This window comes from Monomorium pharaonis, chromosome 2, assembly GCF_013373865.1.
Source record: "Monomorium pharaonis isolate MP-MQ-018 chromosome 2, ASM1337386v2, whole genome shotgun sequence".
Taxonomy (NCBI): Eukaryota; Metazoa; Arthropoda; class Insecta; order Hymenoptera; family Formicidae; genus Monomorium; species Monomorium pharaonis.
The window spans coordinates 31,524,867-31,542,762 of NC_050468.1; the positions used below are offsets into that span (position 1 = coordinate 31,524,867).

Sequence of the window (17,896 nt, forward strand, 5' to 3'; positions counted from 1 at the left end):
AGAAACGTTTTATAAATAACGTTCATTATTAATCATCGATGCCATAGACCATAGATGACTAAAAATTAATATCATTATGTCGTTTTTTGACGTCACTATACTACTTGGGTCTAATCATTATACTGTTATCTTAATACACGGTCTGTTTCTAAAAAATTCCACAATTGATTTTGAAAAAATCGAGAAATCAAGACATGTAAATTTTATTTATTCAATATTCAACATTGTCCTCTCATCGTTGTATTATCGTACAGCAAAAAAAATCTTATTTCATCTATCTCTAATTCATGCTAAAAAATGATCGAGGATTTCCAGGTAGTAGGTGACCATGGTGACATTGGCAGGAACAAATTTTGATAAATTAAACCGTTTGCGTCAAAGAAAGGGACAACCTTGAGTTATTTTCTAACGATTTTTTTTCACGGAAACATTTCAATACACATCAATAGACAATCTCTATCGTATGCCTGTTTCATCGATTATTTGATATTTAATAAATTATTTTTTCAATTTTAGTATAAAATTTGAGAGCATGCTATTTTATTACGACAATTATGACGAGTACAACAATCTTATACATAAAATAATGTACAGTCACCATTTGAAATATACTGCCGGTAATGTGAAATAAATTTTACAGTAGTTGAATATTAATATTAAGAGATTCTGCAGCTTTTTGAGAAATATTCACTATTTGTTTAGAAAAAAATCAGTTTCGGAACTTTCTAAACAGACCGTGTATTATATAATTAATCACAATATAAACAGATAAATGAGAATATTTGTGCAATATGATTGTTTTATAACTTCTACTTTGAATTTGTTGAATATTTTTCCCTTTTTTGATTATTATTCTACTTGTTCTATTTCTACAGGGGTAAAAGCTCAGGTTTTCTTCCTTTTCAATCGTTAATTAATCAAAGGAGAAGAGAGGATTATAAACAACTATTTTATTTTATTTAAATAACTTAGTAAATTTTTATGTGACATATAATTCTTGTCGGTACAAGTTTGTTACCCATAAAGTTCTACCAATCATGTTATAAGTAGAAGTTCTTCGAATATACATACATAACGAACATAAATAACAATTTACTGAAAAGATTGCGATTATGAAATCTATAGGGGGATATAGAGCACAACCAATAAATACGTATATATTCTTAAAATCAGTTTTATTTTTAAAAGATAAAAAATTAACGCTTTTTGCTGGATTTTGCACATCAGTATCACAGATCAGTATCTTGTATATAGTATTAAAAATATATGTACAGAAAAGTATTAAAAATATATGTAAAAAATTTTCGGTTCTTGTAATTTTGCACATTGTAGAAATATTATAGAAGTATTATAACAAACAATATATTAGCTAATAAAAGTGTAACCAAATTACATTCGCAAGAATTATGGGATGATTCATACTCGCGGCACGCGCAAGTGACCCATAACCCTGAACGCAGGTAATATGATTTTACACGTCAAATGTATGTACATACGTATTACTTCAAACATTAAATTCAATTATGTCATTTGAAAATCATATTCAAGTCTTTCAAGTTATACTGAAGTTAAAAGATTAATATCCGACATATTGTTCAAAGTGATATAAAGAATACATATACATCACAACAATCTTTTGTTATCTGCAATACTGAAATGCAGCTTTTATGACAACACAATAAACATTCATGACTAATGACCATGTTATAATGTCTAAACAGTATATAAAGAAGTAATTTAGACAGTTATTCCTAGAATTCAACACCGTATACGATAAACCGTGAATTCCATAACCCCACATTTAGTCCATAGTCGCTTTCTATCCTCCATTAATATATGAAGCATTTTATATTAAATTTCTCTCTTCTTTCTTACACAGCATTCGTTAAAAATAAAAAAACAAATCTACATTTCTAATACTCTCTTATGTGACATACCAAATTATATGTATACATTCTTTCATTATTATCATTTATAATGGCTACTGTGACTTACGCTAAATTTCATCTTGTATGTACACAATTTATATGTATCATATTACTGTGTATATGTATATGTAAAGTATTAAATACTTCCTTAATTAAAACAAGAAATTAAATTTTAATAAATTACACATTTTTTTAAAGACTAACAAATCGTCTATTGGTAAAAAAAATACCTCAATTGGTGTTATTTTTAATATTTTCTTATTTCTTTACATCAATTATCTCATTACTGTACATAAAAAGTATTAGGACATAATTACAAAAAATTGATCATTTACGAGATGCAACAACGAGCTGCAACAGTGTTACTAATAGTTTAACACATTTTAGAAGATGGATTAACTAAGACTCATCTCGGAAAGTAAGGAGATTCTAGTTCAATCCCTGAGGTATTATTTTTCACCACAAATTCTTTACGATACTCGAAAGGGGAGAATTTTATGTCATTTCATTATCATAATAAATGTTTGTTAATCATTATTATTAAATTGATTATCAATTTAATATTATGATATACTGATCTTTAATTAGTTTAGAGATATTTTATATTTTATGTCGCAAAATATGTGGTATAGTAACATATACATATATATATAAAAGACATCTCATATATATACATATATATAAACTATACAAATTAAAAAATGAATAAAAAGCAGTACTAATATGATAAAAAGTTAGTTTGACGCGTTGGAAATCGACCGATATTATTATTATTATTATTAACGTATATTGTTACTAATTTGTGTATAGCTACTGTTGCTATTCAAATTCGTATTGATAGGAATAGATTGATTTATTAAAATAATAAGTCTGATTTGAAGAATATTTTTTACTGCCCGTTATCTTTTGTCATTTTTCAATATTTCAGACAAAACCTACTTGCCTTGGTAAGACCTATTTGCGTTGTTTTTGAATCTTTTCCAATGAGTGGACATCAATTGTTATTGTATTAATGTAGAATGATTAACTTCCCGTCGTTTTCTAATATAGTGGCCGAGTCTTCGCACATTTAGTTTCTAAATAAAAAAATATAAAATAAATAAATAAAAAATAAATAAATAAATCGAAATATAAATAAACTGAAATTACAACGCTCTAAACACGACGAAAATTACGAAGATATTCTACACAAATGTGACGCGACATCGCAAGTAAACAGTAGGAAACAGAAATTGGCGCATAACATTAAGAAATATGAAATGATAAGGAGAATAATATAGATATGTAATAATATAAAAATAAAAGAGAGAGAAACAAAGATGATTAGCGAAACAAAGGTAATAAGAAAAAAAGAAGAAAGTTGTATAACAAGGAAATGGGAGAGTGCTAGGTCCAGCTACACCACAAACAGGACACTGATATGAGATTGGATAAGACGGATAAGTCACGGAGATAGGTACACTCGGCCTGGATATTGGACTTAGCGATTCGCGGCAAAGAATCATGATTATAGTTCGGACGAGGGATAAGGTGTAGCAGGAACCGCAGCCCGCCCTGATGCTAGCAGTTCCTACCTGCTGGGCCTCCGACAGCTAGGCCGAGCGGATTGTAGGTCGATGATGCGGCTAGTACGGCCGAAGTGGTCAGCGAGGCTAGTGGTCCACTACCGGGTCCGCTACCCGGATTGATGGCATTCATCGAGGTGACGCTGTTTATGTTCGACGTGCCTATCGTGCTGGTAGTAGGAGCAGACGAGACCGCTTGCAGTAGACCCGCGAACATGCCGAAGGGATTCGGTGGATGATGCGGCATGGTCTGAGGTGGCGGTGTCGGCGATGCGGAAGCCACTGACGCTGGCGTAGACGAAGCACGGGGTGTCAAATCGAGCGGGGCCCCGGAAGTCGGCGGGCTAGTGCTCTTTTCACTACCGTTGTACCGATGAAAGGATGGCGACCTGGCCATGTTCGTACTCGTGGTCGCTGTCGTCGTGATGGTCCTTACTTGATTCTCAAGCGCCGCCAATGAAGTCGAAAATATAGGAAGCGTTACATCTTTGTGCTCGGACATATCCTCGCTTTCATGATCGTGCTCTTCTTCAACATCGACACTACGCCTATCGCGATTTAATTCGCACCTTTCGTCATCCTCTCTGTGATCTTGCTCCTCGTCCTCTTGATCTTCTGTCTCTTCGCTGTGCTCCTCCATAAATCTTTGTCGTTGATGCAGAGAGTCCTCTTTCGCTTCGACATCACTTTCCTGCGATTGTTGCTCAAGGGCCGCTTGCCTTGATGGAGGGAATCCTAAGGGGAAGCTTGCACTAGTCGGATGTATCGATGGAAATCCTTGTGGAAGAAAAGATGCCAGTGGATGGTAACCGGGTGGGAATTCATTTACTTCCGCGGCTTGAATCTGTTCCGGGCTAAGATCGGTGGGTTCCCCAGTATGAAGACGTATGTGCTGTTGCAATACGAGAGCGTTCGTGAATTTCTTGTGACATACAGGACACTGGTGCAATACCCTCAGTGGTGGCTTAGCTCTGTGCACTCCCATGTGAGTTTTCAAATTGCCCTTCGTCGTGAAGGCGCGACCACAAATTTTACACTTGAAAGGGCGTTCGCCGGTATGAGTGCGATAATGCATCAATAATGCGCTCTTGCATGAGAGCACTCTATGGCAAACGATGCACTGATTAGGATCGCTCAGTTTGTGCTCGATATTGTCGACTAGTTGTTGCAGCTTGGACGTCTCTGAAGTTTTTGTTATTTCGATCAAACTCTCCCAGGAATTGTCATTACTGCCTGGCCGCGGTAGTAAACTCGAATAAATCGCTGGATCCTTGGCTGGATCGATCATTTCATTTCCGCCTGTCGTAATCGAGCCCGCTTGTGTAGTAACAGGAAGATGAGGAATTTGGTGATGAGATGGGGGACCAGGAAATAAGATTCCGGCAAAAGATGTTTGCAGACTACCGCTACTCGCACTACTGCTGGCTGGCGATGCTCCCGGATATGCTACGATCTGTTGGGGCAAACGATTGATCGTACCTCTCCCTGAAAGATTTTCAGGTTGCTCCTCCGTTTCCTCGTCTACTTCCATCTCTCCGTCGCCCTCTAGACGGCCACTGATCTTGCTGTCCATACTACAATCTTCGTATGTTTGAGGCTGGGATGGTGGATTCACGGATTGAGGTGAATTGAGATACCGTCTCGTGGTTTCTTCAAAATCTTCGCTCTCTTCCTCAGGGGGTTCTTCCGTTTCTTCGGGTTCTCTTTTTGGTGTTATTCGCTCGGCACCTTCCCGGCTCATCGGTCGTTGTTGGTACTGTTCCTGTCCAGGCGATCTCTGCTCGATTTTTATTTCTTCTCTTTGCTCAAGCTGTTGCTTTTGATGTTGTTGATGGAGATTGTCGTGAAAGGAATGACGAGAATTCAATATAGCAGCGGGAGAAGTGGGAGACGTCTGAGGAGCGGTGGTTATGGGTTTACTAAGATTCTCCGGCACGTCCTGATCGTCCCGGTGATTAATAACTGGAGATCGATAAAGGGGCGTCATATTGGATAAGGTGAGACTCAGAGGTATGGGCGGTTGTGGCGGGAGGAAACCGTGCGTTGTTGCTGGATGAAACGGGGGATGATGAGAGGACGGTGGTGGCGGCGGCGGCGGCGGAGACGGCATCGGCCTCTGCCCAGAAGCGATTTGCTGTAAGAGGGGTGGATGATATTTATCTAAATGTTCTGGAACGGGATTCGGATTCATCTTAACGTGTGGAAATTTGGCCGTATGCCTTTGGAAGTGGACCTTCAGGTTGCCCTTGGTCGTGAACCGACTGCCACATACGTTGCACTTAAAGGGTCGCTCACCTGTGTGGGATCGTATGTGGATTTGTAGCGCCGAATCGCTACCGAAGACTTTGCCACAGAAGCGACATCGATGCTTGAAGAAGGGCTCGCCGCGACCACCGCTTGATTTCGAATCGTAAGGAGATAGTCGCGAGCCCTTGCCTCTAAACGCGAGCTCGTCAGCCAAATTGTTGGCCAGTCCTTGACTCGCGTTATCCAATACCTCCTGCGTACGCTTTTGAAGAATGTCCAGCGTGTTTGGTTCGTGAAGCGGCGGCGGATCGGTGTTCGTTATGATCGATGAAGCGAGGGAAGCGCTTATCGAGCAAAGTGGCGGCATTTGATGCGGCATCGGTATTTGGCTGCTGGTGGTCGTGATGACGGTTGATGTCGCGCCGGACGAAGATAGGGGTAGATTTAAAGGAGAGGCGCTGCTCGTCGAGGTTGGCCGTTCCTGAAGCAGATTCGGCGTCAGCGGCGCCGGTGACGTTTGCTGATGATGACTCGGCGGACGAGAAGAAGGAGGTGATGTGAGACTCGATAATGGTTTCGGATGAATAATAGGAGACGATGAAGTCTCTTTGCTATCGGTTGGCTCCGTCGTTGACGATTGCATTACCGATTGCCCATGAGTGATCAATAATTGCTGCTGAAGTTGTCGAATCAGCTGTAATTGTAATACCTGTTGATTCTGAAGGGTGCACAGCGTGTTCTCCAGAAATGCCAGGTCTTGTAGCGCCGCTTCGCTGTCTGCCCCAGTGAGGGCAGTGGCAGCGAACTGGGCAACCGCCACTTTTGTATTTTGTAGGGCTTCGAGAGTGACGTGACTAGTTCCAGCAGGTGGGAATATAGCGGTAGGTAGGCCGCTCTCCACAAAGTTATTATTGTTCTCCGCGTCCTGTCGGTGATGAATCTGTTTACGCGAGCCCTCCTCGTCCTCATCCTGTTCATCTTGCTCGTCAATACCTTCTTCCTCATCCTCTTCCATAGGATCATCGTCACCCTGATGAGATCTCGTCGCTGTGAGATCCACGGCTTCCTCACCACCTCCTCCCCCACCCCCGCTTTCTTCTCCATCTGATGTAAAGTCATTTTCTTCTCCTGCAAAATAAAATGATGAAAACTGGTAAATAATAAATCACTTTTACCATCTATATCTATAACTAATATCAATCATATATATATATATATCTCAATCATATATAATACAGATTCGTAGATAATTGTGTTCGGTGATAATATATATATGTATAATATATGTTTGATTTTTTATAAACGCAAGTTTAATAGATTCCACGTATACCTCACGACAAGGTTGACATATTTTTCACATTACATGCGAATATGCGTAAGCTGATAACTATACGACATTAAAATGAGGGCAGATACATCAGCACCTGTGCTTTTAAAATTTCACTCAGCGATTAACATGAGCGCCAAGGTTAACATGAAAGATAAGTTGACATCCCATATACATATTAAAGTCAGGATGTACGACGAAAGCAGAATTCTTAATGATGCCGATATAAACGAGTTTCCGGTACTTTATATTGAAATATATTCTTTTATATAGAAAATAATCACATAATTATTAGAAAGTGATAAAAGAAAATAAGTGAATAAATTCCTATTTATTAAATACTCTACGATTAATATAACAGTACATGTTTATTTTGTAAAATATTATTACAATATAATTTTATATTTTTTAGAAACTAGTGTAATAAATTAATAATTAAGTGAATATATGTACGTATGTATGTGTGTGTATGTGCGTATGTGTGTTGTGTTTAACTTTTTTCTTTTCTTTTCTTTAAAAAAGTGTATTAGATAAAGTATAGATTAATATACAGTATAATAATATCATATCATCAATTGTCAATAAGAAATAATTTCTGAATTAAAATATTATAACTTTATTTAAATGTAAAATAAGCTTATTATTGTTTAATTATAATATCAACTTTATGTCACATAGAGTTTTTGATTCAATATACATGGAAGTAAATCATTAGTCAAAAAATTTTACTTGCAATACTTTAACACTCTGTTAAATACTTTCAGATAAAAAACAAATAATATATACCAATATTTAGAAATATACCACGACAGAACTTAAAAGTACGCCAGTTAAAATAGTGGTTTGATCTTTCTAATAAATCAATTTCGAAGTTTTTTTCTAATTCAAATGATAATAAATGATATGTAAAAATGCAAAATAAGAAAAATTTAAATATGCATCACCTTGTTTGTTAAAAAAAAAGATGACTTTTACTATAATATATAATATTCTTATTGTTATTATTTAAAAATCTATCTTTGAAGAAAGTTTTTTTTGGAAAATACGCTGAGAGCGTTTGAAACTTATAAATTAATATCAGATCAATGACGCTTAAAAAAGTATTCTATACATATGTATATATTTTATTTTTATTACAAGAAAATAATTGATAGTATAGGTGTAGAATGTGTGTGTGTATATATATGTATATACATGCATATAATATATTTGTTTAATAAGTTTTAATAAGAATTGAATTTTCTGTCAAAAATTCTCCTTTCCTTTTTTAGACGATTGAATTGATCGAATTAAAATTGGCGATAAATCCGATGAAATCTATGCCAAACAACTTGGGCGGTCGAATACATATTTAACAAAATCTATTAAAATCTACTAAATCATGTGCTCAAAACCTAACTATTTAAGTATTATATAAATTTAAAAAAATCTGACAAAAGATTTTTAAATGCTTAGTTAAAAAAAGCTATTCAATTTATATTTGTCACTTAAATGTGCCAAAAAGATTCGTTTCTCGAACGATTAGTGATAGTGATAAATGAGATGAGAAATGGATGACATCACTATCGAACAAAAAAATCATAGAAAATACCAAAAATTCCAGGTATCTAAAAACTCAAGACTCAAATCATTAAAATGCTTTAAAGAGAGATCGATCGTTATTAGAAAAAACTCATATTATATAATTAATGATATTGGAAAGACGTAACATATTATAATTAAAAGTCAAATCAATATTTGTATTGTATTTAAATATTTGTAATCAACTTAACTAAAACAATCGACATAAAATATTGAGAATTGATTAATGGATTTGATGTAATTCATGACTTGATTTTTGTGTTTATTGCTTTCTCTCTTTGGCATTTACATTTACAAATCACAAGATCGCAAGTACGAGATTTGCTTCAAAAGTGACTGTACGATTGGATCGTCTTTTAAGAGTTGCTAAACGTTGTTGAAATTTTTTCTTTTCATTTAAATAATTCTTTAATTAATTTAATTCCTTGTTAATTAAGAAATTAAATGTCCTATTATTTATTTTGTATATCTGTTTATTCTTGAAATAATTCTTATAATTTTCAAGCGATTGCTTCTTTAATTATATGGCAATATTTTTTTAGGCAATCTGCATTTATATCTGCATTACATCGTATGGTTAGTCAGATCATTACACACACAAAAAAACGTGCCAAGTCGGGTTGTTAAACAACTATTTACACTGACTTATACACTATAATATAGATATTCAATTTATATAAATTGCGACGATGTAAAATGGTTGTTAAGTGACCCGATTTGATTTAAAATAAGTCCTTTTTTGTGTATCTGACATAGGCTGTAACGCATGTGAATGCTAAAAATCATTCCCGATAAAAAGTTAAAAGAAATCAACGATGCAACCCACAACCCAAAAGTAGGTCATAAGTCTACATGATGTAAATTTCGTTAGAAGTCTTTAGATTATGGCGTTTGAACGAGTTTTGGTATAAATTAGATTGAATTTTGACGTTACATTTATTTTTACGATATGTGTAGAATAATATTAGATAATAACATATTGATAATAATATATTTATAATAATAGATTAATTGTGTCAAAAATCTATATAAAATTATATGATTATATAAATTGTAACATTTATAATTAGGACTTTATAATTATGACATTTATTATGGTCGTTCTTGAGGTAGAATATTAGCACGGTAGCATTTTATTTTATTTTAATTTTATACATCCGGATGTTTAAGGAGAATATCCGCTATTTGATTAAAACAATATCACAGTTTCATATTTCCTCGACCATTTGTAGAAAGTTGTAGTGATTGATAGAAATGTCCTACTTTGTCCTCTTTTTCACAATGCAAATTCTTTGCTGTTCTTATAAAAATCTCTCAAAAAAATTAAAAAATATATTATAAAATTCTTTCTTAATAAACAATTCTAAAAAAGATGTTGGAAAGTTCGAGAAAAACTTCTAATTTTTCTTAGCTTACTGAAGAAAATGGAAACTTCTTCAGAATAGAATAGTGAAAGTTTTTGAAGAATACACGGAAAGAATGATGAATCGTTGAAATAAAAATTTAACTATATATAGATACAGATTTGAAAATAATTTTGTTAAAACTATTATAATTGTATATGTAGAATTTTCGAGCTAATTGCTAAAATATCAAAACTTTTTGCAGCATTGCTCATCATGCTTGAGTGTCCTACATAATTATTTTTATGGGAAATTTAATAAAAATTTCTAATAGTTATTCTTACAATTAAAGTTGAAGTAAAAAGTAGTTAAGTTAAAACACAAAAGTTAAAATACTTTGTTTTGTTTTTAATAAAGTTAATCAGCTGTAGCAACAATATGTCGTTGATAGACCTTCGAAATTGTGCAACAATACTGTATTGTCAATGGATTGCAAAGTATTAAAAATTTAGATGATAATATTTCCATATTAAACTCTTTCTTTTTTTAAACTTTCCTTCGGAAAATAAAAAGACTTAAGATTTTCAGCTAAAAAGATTAGTTGGCTCAATATTTCTTTCCACAATTAATTTTCCAATCTTTTGTACAAAAATAATATACCTTAAATGATGACAAGAAAATATTAAATCGATCATGTACACACACAATCGTCCTTGACGAGACTTAGCATGGACAGTTTCAGCAATCTCTTATAAACAAATAAAGCTATCTCATTTGAAAACAATTGATTTTAAAATAAAAATTTCAAAATTCCTACAAATATAAGGTTTTGAGGCAATAAAACTTAATGATTCGCTGTTGTATTATTTATCTATTTAAGATAGTAATCATTAACAAATTTTAATGTTAAGTAAGAGATTATATGGGCCTACTGGGAACTTGTCGATGTGGTAACTCGTAGTCCTTTTTCAATCTGAGAGTACGTAGCCTCAATGGATCCATTATACTCCATTTTATACATCTGTAGCTTCCACTGGGTCCTTCGACTTCGTCTTGTTCGTACATTTCACACATTCAAAATATAACACTGATACATGAAACTGATATCTATTAAAAATACTAATAGTAATATGCATATTGCCGCCAGATCAGCGGAAGGTATTCTATAATAGAAATAAGAGAGAAAGGAAAATGAAGAAAATGCTACCTAAGGTTACTCATTTGAGTATAGTAAAGTGTTAGAAGTATTCTAAATAATTATCAGATTTCGTGCATCGTGTTATCGTCTAACAAGACGAAAACCAACTAGTACTTGGGCGAAATACCAATCTCCCCGACAGCTACCATCTACAGGCCCCACCATCGCCGACGGTGGCAGCACAGCGGCGATTTCTCCGTGTTCCACCACTCTCGGGATATACCACAGCGTGAACTTCCACCCCACCATCGGTCGCTCCGTGCCTCGGTTATGACATGGAAGGCGGCGCGGTTCATAAATCAGGGGGAAAGGGGGCGGCGCTTCCACGAGCCACTCACCGTCGAGTTATTAATTATTATCCAGTGCGCCGGGCGCGCGATACCGAGCTCGCGCCACCGCCTACGCCGCCCGCGTTTAACCCTCCTCTATCCCCCAGATGTCCGCCAGCGGGTGCAGCCCGGAGTCGCGGCGTCGCGCCGCGCCGCGCCGCGCCGATTTGCGCTCGATTTTGCGCGCGTCGTATTAGATTCCAGCCATTTCGCGCGCGCGATAAATTGCGACCTGCGAACAAATTCAATCCGTTGCGGATTTCCGTGATTTCCGAAAGATAACACGGCGAGCGTGACGGAATTGTACGATAATTGATCCCACGTGGCCTTCGTAAGGTGGTCACACACGATCGCGGTTCTCCGTGTCGCGGCTGCGGTTACCGAAATTTTAACTACGAGAATCAACTTATTAATTTTACTCGTATGTACGTCACGAAGGCGATTGACTGTGGTATATCTCTACACAGAAAGAACGATTTTGTCGAGGAAAAATGTGGACAGACCTGGAAATGACTTTGTTGGACAATCAAAATAATTATGTACATATGCAAAAAATAATTTTGCAATTAGAACAAAAATTGTCTGGGTGTAAAAATTAATACTGAGGTAGATAAATGGTAGATAATTAGGAAATGAGGTAGATAATTAGGAAATACAGGATATTCATACGTTTTGCACTTAATCAATCTGACAAACAGAATTTATAAATTCTATATGCAATGACAGTCAATATTCTAGCAGATGTTAAAAATTAGCGCTGAATTTTAGTTCTGACATTGAAAAATAGTTTTTAGGGTATAAAACGTTCGAATATAATGCTGCATAAAGTTTTAACATTCTAACAACTAGTTTGAGTTCTCTATATAATTATTTTGATTAATATAATGAAATTATTTCCAAATCTATCTAGTTACATTTGTTATAGTCTAAATGTTTTAACAAAATGTCTTGTAACAAAAAACAAAAAACAGATGAATTCTTGGAATACTATCCTTTTTTAAATTTTATTTATTTGAGCAACATTATCGTAATTATGATTATTGGATTATTGAATTTCTTGATTATGAATATTAGAAGGAATACAAAAAGAATAGGTATAATAATATATAAATAATAAATGATAAACGAACACGAGCGAAAGTTACATCATATATCAAATCTTGTTATTGGAAAAGATCCTTTCTGAGGTTAGGTCAAATTATGTAAGGGACGCAACCTATCCTACTTCCAGTCATCATATATCTTATCGTAACAAAAGCTTTGTCCCAGGGTGTGGTCGTTTGCATTCCTAAATAGACGACTGAATAAAGTATTAGCGGATTATTCTCAATATTTCTAAAATACGTTTAATTTTGATGATTAATATTAATTAGCATATTATTAAGGTCTAATCAATTTCGATTACTATCTAGATTATAAAATTATTCAATTATTATATTTTGATAGATTTATATATGAATCGCGTATATTATTAGGTCAGTTAACCAAGGTCTTTGAACTTGACCCTTGAGGGAAGGGTCCACCTTCAGTTCGTGGAAAATACCCTAAGTTTTCAATTCAAAAAGAAAAACATGTAGCCTGCGTGCGATACAATCGAAGAGATCTCTTCTATTTTCTTGAAATATTGTAACGTATATAATATTCGAAAACACGCAATGGACATTGCATAAATGTATAAAACTTTAATTTTTCGAACATAATTTTTTTTTAGATAGAGATATAAAAGAAATAATTTTAAATACATAGATATACATATTTGAGTAAGTATACCTCCCATAAAATCGTAATAAATGTCCATTTTTCAGTTTCCGATTGTTCAATTGAATTTTATGTCAAATAATAACTCATAATGAGATGATATTAATCACAGAAAAGTTTTACCTTGAGCATACGATTGGTTTTAGAAATGAAGTGTCAAAGTGATGATCACCTAGTAAGCAAGTTATATGACGCTAACAATGCTTTATAGTCCGAGTTTTTGTTGATTTTTTTGAAAACTCGGTACCTATGGGTTTTGAGTTACTGATTACGAATCTAATATCAGATTTCAAAAATTTAAAACGGCGGATATAAAGGCGAACACAAATACTGGAATACATTTACTTCTATGGAAGCTATTGTGGGTTTTTTGGGTGAAATTTGGAATTTATAGATTTACCTTTACCCTCAGCGAAGATATCAAAAAATTATTTCTCTAGCTAAAGAGGCAAGATTAAAATATCAATCATCCAGTTAATGAAGGAAAATCAAAGAACAATCCAATCAGTGAAGACTTTTTCCACTCAAAAATTATCATTAATTATTTTCAAAAATTTGATAGAAAATTCGTAATCAGCTAATCGGAAAAAAAAACACAACATAACAGTTTCTAAGAATACGATATGGGTTACTGAATCGTTGCAAAAGTTGGTGAACTCTAAAGGTTTGGAGGAAGAGAGAATAGAATATAATATGAAAAAGAAACTTTTGTGAAAATATTTTTCACGGAGACGCAATATCCAATAAAGAGTTTTTTTATTTGATATTTTACCGTTTTCTATAACTGTCTAAAGTCTGTAACGGACCTTTCCCTTTCCCTCCCATGGTGACAAAAACAGTATGAAATATCATATATCACGTTCTTCTTTAAAAATAAATAAAAAATGAGTTTTTTATGGTAAATCAAAGCATGATTTAACTTTATTTACATATAAATAAAGAATAAGGCCATATATATTAACGTAACTTATGGACAATGAGATAAAAACTATTAGCTTATATTTGATCGAGGTTGATCAAAAGATCCAAAACAAATATAACATATAACAGCAACGTGACGTTTATTTTAAGGAAACTATAAAATAGAAATTTTTCTTATCTTCCAATGTTCGGTAGGAAGATGTTAAATAAATTTGACAATGTGTGAAATCTTGAAGACAAGATCTTGAAATTAAAATTTTTTAAGGAGACAAATATATGTACGTAATAATTGATGAGAGAGAAAGAGTGAAAGTAAATAAAATAAATAATATATATGTATACTAAATAATAGAAATATCAACGGAAGCATCTACTACAGTAGTAATTATTATTACAGCAGTGTTTGATAAATTTAAAAAATTTATATGTAATACGACAAAATATCAAGATATTGGCGAGCAAATAATATTGCAACAAACTAAATGGTTTTCACTGTACTTTTACTATAAAATTTTTACTTTCATAACTCGTCTATAAATTTAGATTTACCATGGTCAAATATTTTTCTCATAAAGTAACAGCTGTTTATTTTATAAAGAGCCATTTCTCATCAAGCATCTTTTTAGAAATCTGTAAAAACTAATTACGAAATTTCTAACAATGTTTATACGAGAAAAATGTTTGTCATGCCCATGACAAAACTGAATTTATGGAAAATGAAAGTAAAAGCTTGAGAATGAAAGCCATTTATCTTATTGTAATATTATTGATTTGCTCGGCGTATCTTAATATTTTATAGGTATTACATGTAATAGTATAATACATTGTATAACAAGTGCGGAAGGACGAGTGCGTTTATTCGCACGAGTAAGAAAAAGCCGATCTGCACGTGTTGCACACCGTATTTTTTGTTGTATCAGTGAGACGAAGTGTAATCCTTAAGTGCCCTTGGGTCCTCACAAATTGAGGACATGTTAGCCAAGGTTAGGTGAAAGCGTCAGTAGTTCTGCCAAAATTACCGTGTGCGTGCCGCAAGATGACGTGCATGCGAGTGTGATAACAAAGGCAAAAGTATGAAAAATGATCAGACGTGCAGAAAAAGTCACGTTAAAAGTTTTTCATCGCGACTTACGCTATCTATTACGAAACAAAAACTGTGTAATAAAGTTAGTGTTGAAATCGGTGACTTTACGCACGAAAAAGTGACATAAAAGAGACCACTTTCGACACACTGGTAACAAAAAACTTTTTAATTTATCGTAACCTGCTGCAATTACTAGAATGTACTAAAATGTTGTAGATGCTTGGTACTAGTATCGATATTTATATCATTCGTTATACGCTGGTTTACTCTCGCTCAATTATTGCGCGCATATATCTCCACAATACAATAGAGGGTCGAACGTTGTTAACTGCGCGTTCCTCTCTCACTCTCTCTCTCTCTCTCTCTCTCTCTTTCATTTGAGCGAGCGTTATTCATTCCTGGATCAGGATTTGCATTCCGCGATGAAAGGCAGGATCATGTGTCGCGGATTAAAGGAACTCTTAGCTTAGCTGCGTATCTTCGCCGTGGAGTGCAAGGTCGGGGCTGTCGGGTGCGAACGAGGTCGGTCGATAAGTGTCAACGACTGACGAAGAATCGGGCGCGGGGGTCGTTGCTCCTCTCTCAATTTCGAGTCGCGCGTGTGGCGAATCACTACTGGCGACTCACGGGCGCATCGGCATCGCAATACGGGGAAGAAGGATCCCCGTATTCGCATTGACGGGGTCGAGTCTCGTTTAAATAAGTTAACAGTGGCGAGGTGAAGACGAAGTGGATCGGCGAGGAACGGAGAAAGGAAAACGAGAGATGAGAGGAAAAGGGCGAGAGACGCGAACCGATGAGAAAGAGGAAGGAAGGAGACGGAGACAAGAGAGGATATACGAAGGTACCGAGAGAGCGAGAGGGAGAAGAGTGTAAAGGGACCAAGAAGGAAAGAGAAGGAGAGAGAGAGAGAAGGGAATGGGGAGGGGGAGGGGGGTAGCGAGAGAAGGCGAGCCAAGGGAAATTGCACATGGCGCCTCGCGATTGGCTCGCACCTGTCTCCTCGGACCGCCCTCCTTCAACCCCGATCGCGCGCGCGAAACGTGCCTACGTACATAATACGCTTTCTTGCTCGTTGCATATAGTAGTACGCGGCAAGTATCGGGCCCGTGTATATGCACGGGTCCGCGCACACTTTCTCACAGGTGCACGGCGAGCATTGTGCGGCAAGGTGTTCGTGCTACGGAGCCGTGTAATGAACCACCACTACCACCGCACCACCATCGGCATCACCGTCGCCGTCGCCGACAACGACGACGCCGCCGCCGCCGCCGCCGCCGCCGCTTCACTCCCACTCCCTCCACCACACCGAAGAAGCTCGCCGAGTCGCTGGGAGCCGGAACCAAGTGGGGGCGAGAGTCGCGGCGGAAGGTACTCTCCCGTCATGCGGGCGAAGAAAGGACGGACGATATGGTATATATTATACTTTTGTGCTGAGAGAGAGACTGTGTGCACGCGCGCGAGGGAGGAGGTGCACAGGGAAAGGGTGGTAGGCAGGCATAGCGGTTACACACGGTTAATCTATCTCCAGGTAGACACTAAAGCGCAAGATGGAAGTCTCCTTCCATTGCGATTGCCATATTTGCAACTGGGAGCGCATCGAGCGCTGCTAACATTGATTGTCGCTCGAAATTGCCTGTTTTTCGCGTATAATCGATGTGACGATCGATGAAACATCGTTCTCTCGTACAATATTAAGTATAAAATACAACTGTGACAATATGTAGCAATAGGGTTATTGGAATTTTTTGTTTTTTTTTCTTCCTTACACATAAGTACACATTTCTTTAAAGATATTGCGAAATTAAAGATGATTGTGAAATTAAACCTGTGGATACTTTGTCCATTCAATACAAATAAAAAAAATAAAAAGAGAAAAATTCTTTCCTCATCTACCAATTACGTAGCAATTAAACTTGAATAATTATTGAATGTTTTCGATATTAATTTGTCACGATTAACATTGACTTTATGTTACTTATTATACTACTTTAATAACATAATTAATTAAAACAAGAAGACAAAGGAGAAATTCTCGGTTGAAAATCGGATCTTAGTGCTTAATAATATTTTCATATCAATTATCATCCTTTATATCCTTTATATCATCGAATATATCTGTCCATTCGGAACTGGCGTTTAAACTGGCGTTTACACTGTTATGTGCAAATAATAAATATTGTTTGAATAAACTGGAAAAAGTATACCATAAAAATACGCTCAAGAGTCACTACCTCTGATAAGAAATTGGACTAGAGAAGAAGGGTTGAACACGTGGATTTATGGCATTTGACACAAAAACAAAATAACAATGTTAATAACTTAAAAACCTTAATTGAAAAAAAGTTTCGAAGCCATTATGTGACTTTTTTAAGTAATAATTTTGTTACTTAACAATAGAAAATAGTTAAAACATCTTCTTGAACAATTTTGACAAATCATCGCTTTCTTATTTAGTTATTATTTAAAAAATGGAATACCGGGTGAAACTCGTTATTTGCTTTAAAATTTATTAAAAATAAAATCTTCGGTAAACAATGTTTATTAAGAGAAGTTTACATTACAAAATTATTAAGAGAACTACAAAATCTTCAACTACAATGCTAACAAATGTT

General features: G+C 35.3%; 1 protein-coding gene across 4 annotated transcripts in view; it reads right to left on the minus strand.

The window, feature by feature from the left end:
- LOC105839254 (homeotic protein spalt-major) overlaps positions 1-17,896 on the minus strand; it is a 296,514-nt gene that overhangs the window by 12,112 nt on the left and 266,506 nt on the right. For 2 of the 4 annotated variants that reach the window (XM_036283383.1, XM_012685431.3), the window contains one exon: positions 3,503-6,868. In XM_036283383.1, the coding sequence (XP_036139276.1) occupies positions 3,503-6,755 (3,253 nt within the window). In that variant the 5' untranslated portion in view covers positions 6,756-6,868. Of the gene's footprint in view, positions 1-3,502; positions 6,869-10,923; positions 11,606-17,896 lie in introns of those variants that run through there. The other 2 variants (XM_036283382.1, XM_036283384.1) reach the window with 2 other exon arrangements.